This window comes from Somniosus microcephalus, unplaced genomic scaffold, assembly GCF_052327205.1.
Source record: "Somniosus microcephalus isolate GS21.2 unplaced genomic scaffold, FLI_Smic_1.0 unresolved_chr9, whole genome shotgun sequence".
Classification (NCBI taxonomy): domain Eukaryota; kingdom Metazoa; phylum Chordata; class Chondrichthyes; order Squaliformes; family Somniosidae; genus Somniosus; species Somniosus microcephalus.
Window position 1 is genome coordinate 20,531,586 of NW_028225187.1, and position 9,785 is coordinate 20,541,370.

Below are 9,785 nucleotides of genomic sequence, written 5' to 3' on the forward strand. Positions count from 1 at the left end.
CGCTGTACCTGCCCTGGGAGTGTTTGATGGGGCAGTGTAGAGGGAGCTTTACTCTGTACCTCACCCCGTGATGTAGCTGCCCTGGGAGTGTATCATGGTTAGTGTAGAGGGAGCTTTACTCTGTATCTAACCCGTGCTGTACCTGCCCTGGGAGTGTTTGATGGGACAGTGTAGAGGCAGCTTTACTTTGTATCTAACCCGTGCTGTACCTGCCCTGGGAGTGTTTGATGGGACAGTGTAGAGGGAGCTTTACTCTGTATCTAACCCCGTGCTGTACCTGCCCTGGGAGCTTTGGATGGGACAGTGTAGAGGGAGCTTTACTCTGTATCTGACCATGCTGTACCTGCCCTGGGAGTGTTTGATGGGACATTTTAGAGAGAGCTTTACTCTGTATCTAACCCCGTGCTGTACCTGCCTTGTGAGTGTTTGATGGGACAGTGTAGAGGGAGCTTTACTCTGTATCTATCCCGTACTGTACCTGCCCTGGGAGTGATTCATGGGACAGTGTCGAGGGAGCTTTACTCTGTATCTAACCCGTGCTGTACCTGCCCTGGGAGTGTTTGATGGGACAGTGTAGAGGGAGCTTTACTCTGTATCTAACCCGTGCTGTACCTGTCCTGGGAATGTTTGATGGGACAGTGTAGAGGGAGCTTTACTCTGTATCTAACCCGTGCTGTCCCTGCCCTGGGAGTGTTTGATGGGACAGTGTAGAGGGAGCTTTACTCTGTATCTAACCCGTGCTGTACCTGCCCTGGGAGTGTTTGATGGGACAGTGTAGAGGGAGCTTTACTCTGTATCTAACCCATGCTGTACCTGCCCTGGCAGTGTTTGATGGGACAGTGTAGAGGGAGCTTTACTCTGTATCTAACCCCGTGCTGTACCTGCCCTGGGACTGTTTGATGGGACAGTGTAGAGGGAGCTTTACTCTGTATCTAACCCGTGCTGTACCTGCCCTGTGAGTGTTTGATGGGACGGTGTAGAGGGAGCTTTACTCTGTATCTAACCCGTGCTGTACCTGCCCTGGGAGTGTTTGATGGGACAGTGTAGAGGGAGCTTTACTCTGTATCTAACCCCGTGCTGTACCTGCCCTGGGAGCTTTGGATGGGACAGTGTTGAGGGAGCTTTACTCTGTATCTGACCATGCTGTACCTGCCCTGGGAGTGTTTGATGGGACATTTTAGAGAGAGCTTTACTCTGTATCTAACCCGTGCTGTACCTGCCCTGTGAGTGTTTGATGGGACAGTGTAGAGGGAGCTTTACTCTGTATCTATCCCGTACTGTACCTGCCCTGGGAGTGATTCATGGGACAGTGTAGAGGGAGCTTTACTCTGTATCTAACCCGTGCTGTACCCGCTCTGGGAGTGTTTGATGGGACAGTGTAGAGGGAGCTTTACTCTGTATCTAACCCGTGCTGTACCTGCCCTGGGAGTGTTTGATGGGACAGTGTAGAGGGAGCTTTACTCTGTATCTAACCCGTGCTGTACCTGCCCTGGGAGTATTTGATGGGACAGTGTAGAGGGAGCTTTACTCTGTATCTAACCCGTGCTGTACCTGCCCTGGGAGTGTTTGATGGGAGAGTGTAGAGGGAGCTTTACTCTGTATCTAACCCGTGCTGTACCTGCCCTGGGAGTGTTTGATGGGACAGTGTAGAGGGAGCTTTACTCTGTATCTAACCCGTGCTGTACCTGCCCTGGGAGTATTTGATGGGACAGTGTAGAGGGAGCTTTACTCTGTATCTAACCCGTGCTGTACCTGCCCTGGGAGTGTTTGATGGGACAGTGTAGAGGGAGCTTTACTCTGTATCTAACCCGTGCTGTACCTGCCCTGGGAGTGTTTGATGGGACAGTGTAGAGGGAGCTTTACTCTGTATCTAACCCGTGCTGTACCTGCCCTGGGAGTGTTTGATGGGACAGTGTAGAGGGAGCTTTACTCTGTATCTAACCCGTGCTGTACCTGCCCTGGGAGTGTTTGATGGGACAGTGTAGAGGGAGCTTTACTCTGTATCTAACCAGTGCTGTACCTGCCCTGGGAGTGTTTGATGGGACAGTGTAGAGGGAGCTTTACTCTGTATCTAACCCGTGCTGCACCTGCCCTGGGAGTGTTTGATGGGACAGTGTAGAGGGAGCTTTACTGTGTATCTAACCCGTGCTGTACCTGTCCTGGGAATGTTTGATGGGACAGTGTAGAGGGAGCTTTACTCTCTATCTAACCCGTGCTGTCCCTGCCCTGGGACTGTTTGATGGGACGGTGTAGAGGGAGCTTTACTCTGTATCTAACCCGTGCTGTACCTGCCCTGGGAGTGTTTGATGGGACAGTGTAGAGGGAGCTTTACTCTGTATCTAACCCCGTGCTGTACCTGCCCTGGGAGCTTTGGATGGGACAGTGTAGAGGGAGCTTTACTCTGTATCTGACCATGCTGTACCTGCCCTGGGAGTGTTTGATGGGACATTTTAGAGAGAGCTTTACTCTGTATCTAACCCCGAGCTGTACCTGCCTTGTGAGTGTTTGATGGGACAGTGTAGAGGGAGCTTTACTCTGTATCTATCCCGTACTGTACCTGCCCTGGGAGTGATTCATGGGACAGTGTAGAGGGAGCTTTACTCTGTATCTAACCCGTGCTGTACCTGCCCTGGGAGTGTTTGATGGGACAGTGTAGAGGGAGCTTTACTCTGTATCTAACCCGTGCTGTACCTGTCCTGGGAATGTTTGATGGGACAGTGTAGAGGGAGCTTTACTCTGTATCTAACCCGTGCTGTACCTGCCCTGGGAGTGTTTGATGGGACAGTGTAGAGGGAGCTTTACTCTGTATCTAACCCATGCTGTACCTGCCCTGGCAGTGTTTGATGGGACAGTGTAGAGGGAGCTTTACTCTGTATCTAACCCCGTGCTGTACCTGCCCTGGGACTGTTTGATGGGACAGTGTAGAGGGAGCTTTACTCTGTATCTAACCCGTGCTGTACCTGCCCTGTGAGTGTTTGATGGGACGGTGTAGAGGGAGCTTTACTCTGTATCTAACCCCGTGCTGTACCTGCCCTGGGAGCTTTGGATGGGACAGTGTTGAGGGAGCTTTACTCTGTATCTGACCATGCTGTACCTGCCCTGGGAGTGTTTGATGGGACATTTTAGAGAGAGCTTTACTCTGTATCTAACCCGTGCTGTACCTGCCCTGTGAGTGTTTGATGGGACAGTGTAGAGGGAGCTTTACTCTGTAACTATCCTGTACTGTACCTGCCCTGGGAGTGATTCATGGGACAGTGTAGAGGGAGCTTTACTCTGTATCTAAACCGTGCTGTACCCGCTCTGGGAGTGTTTGATGGGACAGTGTAGAGGGAGCTTTACTCTGTATCTAACCCGTGCTGTACCCGCTCTGGGAGTGTTTGATGCGACAGTGTAGAGGGAGCTTTACTCTGTATCTAACCCCTGCTATACCCGCCCTGGGAGTGTTTGATGGGTCAGTGTAGTGGGAGCTTTACTCTGTATCTAACCCGTGCTGTACCTGCCCTGGGAGTGTTTGATGGGACAGTGTAGAGGGAGCTTTACTCTGTATCTAACCAGCGCTGTACCTGCCCTGGGAGTGTTTGATGGGGCAGTGTAGAGGGAGCTTTACTCTGTACCTCACCCCGTGATGTAGCTGCCCTGGGAGTGTATCATGGTTAGTGTAGAGGGAGCTTTACTCTGTATCTAACCCGTGCTGTACCTGCCCTGGGAGTGTTTGATGGGACAGTGTAGAGGCAGCTTTACTTTGTATCTAACCCGTGCTGTTCCTGCCCTGGGAGTGTTTGATGGGACAGTGTAGAGGGAGCTTTACTCTGTAACCAGCCCATGCTTTACCTGCCCTGGAAGTGTTTGATGAGTCAGTGTAGAGGGAGCTTTACTCTGTATCTAACCTGTGCTGTACCTGCCCTGGGAGTGTTTGATGGGACAGTGTAGAGGGAGCTTTACTCTGTATCTAACCTGTGCTGTACCTGCCCTGGGAGTGTTTGGTGGGACAGTGTAGAGGGAGCTTTACTCTGTATCTGACCCGTGCTGTACCTGCCCTGGGAGTGTTTGATGGGACAGTGTAGAGGGAGCTTTACTCTGTATCTATTCCCGTACTGTACCTGCCCTGGGAGTGATTCATGGGACAGTGTAGAGGGAGCTTTACTCTGTATCTAACCCGTGCTGTACCTGCCTGGGAGTGTTTGATGGGACAGTGTAGAGGGAGCTTTACTCTGTATCTAACCTGTGCTGTACCTGCTCTGGGAGTGTTTGGTGGGGACAGTGTAGAGGGAACTTTACTCTGTATCTAACCCATGCTGTACCTGCCCTGGGAGTGTTTGATGGGACATTTACTTGGTATCTTACCCACAGTGCTACACACAGCTGATTATCCGGCTCACAGTCATTGACAGGTGTGCAGTTGAAGAAGGGTGAGACAGGAGTGGGCCGGGGGTGTCACACCTATGGGGAGCGGGTTAGAACATGAGAAATGTATGCAGGAATCGGCCATTCGGCCCCCTCGAGCCTGCTCCACCATTCAGTAAGATCACGTCTGATCTTCGATCTCACATCCACTCTCCCGCACTATCCACATGTCCATTGATTCTCTTAATATCCAAAAATCTGTCGATCTCTGTCCTGAATATACTCAATGACGGAGCCTCCACAGCCCTCTGGGGTCGAGAATTCCGAAGATCACCACCCTCTGAGTGAAGAAATTTCTCCTCATCTCAGTCCTAAATGGCCGACCCCTTATTCTGCGACTGTGACCCCTGGTTCTAGACTCCCCAGCCAGGGAAAACATCCTCCCTGCATCTACCCTGTCAAGCCCTGGAAGAATTCTGTATGTTTTAATGAGATCACCTCTCATTCTTCTAAACTCCAGAGAGTATAGGCCCAGTCTACTCAATCTCTCCTCATAGGACAATCCCTCCATCCCAGGAACCAGTCTGGTGAACCTTCGTTGCACTCCCTCTATGTCAAGTATATCCTTCCTTAGGTAAGGAGACCAAAACTGTACCCAATACTCCAGGTGTGGTCTCACCAGGGCCCTATATAATTGCAGTAAGACATCTTGGCCTAGAAATTCGTTGGGCTGCGCCACCAGTTAGAGCTAAAGAGGGCACTCAGTGGCTTTAGCGCCACTGGGCACGCCCCCGCGATATTTAGCTGGGGCGCTAATGGCGGCGTTAGCCTGTTGCGCTGCGCCGCCACCGATTACGTCATCGGTGTGCGCAGTGCCCCGCTACCGCCCCCGATCGCGATATTTGGTAGCGCCCGCCTCTGTAGCACCGTTCGCAAATCGCGCCCGGTTCACGGGGCCTACCTGTGGCGGTAGTGGCGCAAATTAAGGTGGAGGTGCAGGGCGGCCCATTTTCTATTTTTCTACCGAAGTGGATACTTCACATTTCTCCACATTATATTCCATTCGCCATGTTCTTGCCCACTCACATAGCCTGTCTATATCCCCCTGAAGCCTCCTTGCATCCTCCTCACAACTTACATTCCCACCCAGCTTTGTATCATCATCAAACTTGGATATTTCATTTGGTCCCCCTCATCCAAATCATTGATATAGATTGTGAATAGCTGAGGCCCAAGCACTGATCCTTGCGGTACCCCACTAGTCACAGCCTGCCAACCCCAAATGACCTGCTTATTCCTACTCTCTGTTTTCTGTCCATTAACCAATCCTCAATCCATGCTAGGATATTACCCCAATCCTATGAGCCATAATTTTGTTTAATAACCTCTTGTGTGGCACCTTATAGAAACACAGAAACATAGAAGATAGGAGCAGGAGTCGGCTGTTCGGCCCCCTCGAGCCTGCTCCGCCATTCAATGAGATCATGGCTGATCATCCAAATTCAGTACCTGTCCCTGCCTTCTCCCCATATCACAGAATCACAGAAACCCCACAGTGCAGATAGAGGCCATTTCGGCCCATCGAGCCTGCACCGACACATATCCCACCCGATCCCCGTAACCCCTACACCGACACATATCCCACCCTATCCCCGTAACCCCACGTATTTAATCCCCCTAACACTAAGGGTCAATTTATCATAGCCAATCAACCTAACCCGCACATTTTTGGACTGTGGGAGGAAACCGGAGCACCCGGAGGAAACCCACGCAAACACGGGGAGAATGTGCAAACTCCACACAGACAGTCGCCCGAGGCCGGATTCGAACCCGGGTCCCTGGCGCTGTGAGGCAACAGTGCTAACCACTATGCCACCGTGCTCCCTTGAATCCTTTAGCCTTAAGAAATATATCCAACTCCTCCTTGAATATATTTAATGAACTGGCCTCCACCGCCCTCTGTGGCAGAGAATTCCACAGGTTCACCACTCTCTGGGTGAAGAAATTCCTCCTCATCTCAGTCCTAAATGGCTTACCCCTTTATCCTTAGACTATGACCCCTGGTTCTGGACTCCCCCGCCATCGGAAACATCCTTCCTGCATCTAGTCTGTCCAGGTATGACAGAATGTTATAGGTTTCGATGAGATCCCCTCTCAATCTTCTAAACTCCAGTGAGTATAAGCCCAATCGACACAATCTCTCCTCATACATCATTCCTGCCATCCCAGGTATCAGCCTGGTGAATCTTCACTGAATTCCTTCCATGGCAAGAACATCCTTCCTCAGATATTGAATGTCTTCTGAAAATCCAAATATACCACATCTACTGGTTCCCCCTTATCTATCCTGCTCCTTACAACCTCAAAAACTCCAACAGATTTGTCAAACATGATTTCCCTTTCATAAATCCGTGTTGACGCTGCCAATCCTATTATGAGAAGTCACACAACACCAGGTTATAGTCCAACAGCTTTATTTGAAATCACAAGCTTTTGGAGCGCTGCTCCTTCATCAGGTGAAGTGAGGAGATGCATATAGACACAGCATATATAGTCACATAACACTGCCAGATGATTACAGGTAATCTTTCCAACTGCCATTTATCACACCTCGGCAGAGAGATAATCACAGCAATCAAAGGTGTGAATGGTGTCCAAACAGGTCAGTCAGGAAAACATTACATCAAAGAACAATGAGGTGGGGTCACAAGGGGTCAAATGTTGCAGATGCTGAGGTCTGTATGAAAGACAAAGAACAAGCAAAATACAATTAAAGAAAACAATTTTTTTTGCTGGAAACCACAGCAGGTCTGGCCGCATCTGAGTAGAGAGAACAAGCCAACGACGACTCGAGTCTGGATGACTCTACGTCAGGTGGGGTTACATGTAGCGTGACATGTAGCGGCATCTCCACATCAATCCTATTATGATTTTCTAAGTGCCCTGTTAGCACGTCCCTAATAATAGATTCTAGCAGATTCCCTACTACTGATGTCAGGCTAACTGGTCTGTAGTTCCCCGTTTTCTCTCTCCCTCCTTTCTTAAATAGTGGGGTTACAGTTGCTACCTTCCAATCCGCAGGAACCATTCTAGAATCTATGGAATTTTGGAAAATGACAACCAATGCATCCGCTTTCTCTATAGCCACCACTTTCAAAACCCTAGAATGTGGGCCATCAGGTCCGGGGGATTTATTATCTTTCAGTCCCATTAATTTCCACAGTACTATATTTTTTACTAATACTAATTTCTTTCAGTTCCTCATTCTCGCTAGACCCTTGGTTCTCCACTACTTCCGAGAAGTTTTTTGTGTCTTCTTCCGTGAAGACAGACACAAAGTATTTGTTTAATTCCTCCGCCATTTCCTTATTCCCCATTATAATTTCTCCTGTCTCAGCCTGTAAGGGACCCACATTTACTATCGCTAATCTTTTCCTTTTTACACACCTATAGAAGCTTTTACAGTCTGTTTTTATGTCTCTCGCTAGTTTACTCTCATATTCTTTTTTCTCCTTCATTATCAAATTCTTGGTCCTTCTTTGCTGAATTCTAAAATCCTCCCAATCCTCAGGCTTACGGCTCTTTTTGCCAACATTATAAGCCTCTTCCATTGATCTGGGCTGGGGGTGCGACTGGCATCCGGGATCCAGGGGTCTGGTCAGACTGGGCAGCGGTCTGTTTAAAGGGCCAGGTGCCCACCCGAGATACAGCCCTACTCATCACAGACGGTCACAGCGAGTCCGAATAAACAACGACAGAGTCCAAGGACCACAGGCTGACTACTGATCTAGCTCTCTGTTGCTCTCACTCCCTCTCCCTCTGTCTCTCCCCCACTGTCTCTTGCAATCTCTAACTCTCTCTCTCTCTCTCTCTCTCTCTCTGTCTTTCTCTCTGTCTGTCTCTCTCTCTCTGTCTCTCTCAATTCAATTCAATTCAATTCAAATCGCTTTATTGGCATGACAAGGTACATCTTATGTTGCCAAAGCATCGAAAAACATTTATGGTTGAACACATAAACGCAGATCTATCCATACAGTGTATAAACAGATATATCCCTGAGTGTATAAATATACATTCATATAATTTGTATATACTCTTTTCTTAGATTTAATTGTTGTCCCTGTGATGAAATATGTCATTCATCAGACTCTGTATTTAACTACATATATTGTATTGCCTGCTCCGGTGTTTTACCTTGTATTGTATATAGTGCACCGCCCCCTTTCTCCCCATTGGGTGTGTCGGCTCCGCCCATACCTGGCCCTACTTAAGACAAGCCCAGGCTTGTCTTGCAGCAGAACGCTAGGTGAAGCCACAGGCATCTTTCTTTGCTAATAAAAGCCTTGTTTTATCCAGTTAACTTTGAGCCTTGAAGTTATTGAGGCGCATCAGTCCCTCTGTTTATGGCAAGCTGTAACATAGTGTGCCGCTAAGGTTACACAATTTCTCTCTCTCTGACGCTCTCTCTCTCTGTCTCTCTCTCGCTCTCTCTGTCTCTATCTGACGCACTCTCTCTCTGTGTCTCTCTCTCTGTCTATCTGTTTTTCTCTCTCCCTGTCTCTCTGTCTTTCCCTCTCTGCCTCTCTCTCTCTCTCTGCCTCTCTCTGTCTTTCCCTCCCTGTCTCTCTCTCTCTGCCTCTCTCTCTCTCTATACCTCTCTTTCGCTCTCACGCTCTCCTTCTGTCTCTGAGTCTCTCTCCCTCTCACTCTCCCTGCTGTGTTCCAGGTCAATGTCCTGCACAGTCTCAGTGCGCTGATCCACCCGAACCATGTCCAGTTTGGCCAGCAGTTCATGCACCCGGCTCACAGAGGGCAGTCCGAGCTGACGGGTCACAGTGTGCCCAGTGCCCACCGCAACTCAGGTCAGTGCCGGGGGAGGGGAGGGCGGGGGAGTGCGGGGAGGGGAGGGTGGGGGATGGGAGGGCGGGGGAGGATTTGGGGCCTCTCTCTCACCAACCTCTCTCAATTCAATTCAATTCAATTCAAATGCTTTATTGGCATGAAAGTTTACAGAGAACCATATTGCCAAAGCTTACATAGCAAAAAGGTACAGTATTCCAACATTCTGTAGGTGTCAATCGATTTGACATTTGTTGGGTACATACAATATTACTTTTAAACAATATTAATTTTAAACAGTCTTTGTACTTCATTTGGTACGTTCAATATTAATTTTAAACAGTCTTAATTTTAAACAGTCCTCAGGTTGTGACATGTTGTTACATATTTGGCCCCAAGGTATGGTCTGTCTCCTTCTCCCAGGACTAATCTCAATTTTGACAGGTCATCCAATTCCTTGAAATCTGGGGTTGTTTGGCTTAGCTTGTTGAATAATATGTTTCTTGATGTGTTGAATTTTTCGCTCTCTCTCACTAACCTCTCTCTCTCTCACTAACCTCTCTCTCACTAACCTCTCTCTCTCTCACTAACCTCTCTCTCTC

The 9,785-nt window shown here is 48.9% G+C and overlaps 1 protein-coding gene across 1 annotated transcript in view; it reads left to right on the forward strand.

The window, feature by feature from the left end:
* LOC147084880 (calsyntenin-3-like) overlaps positions 1–9,785 on the forward strand; it is a 120,821-nt gene that overhangs the window by 97,663 nt on the left and 13,373 nt on the right. Inside the window, exon 6 of the mRNA XM_085979363.1 lies at positions 9,071–9,206. Coding sequence (XP_085835489.1) covers positions 9,071–9,206 — 136 coding nt within the window. The remainder of the gene's footprint in view (positions 1–9,070; positions 9,207–9,785) is intronic.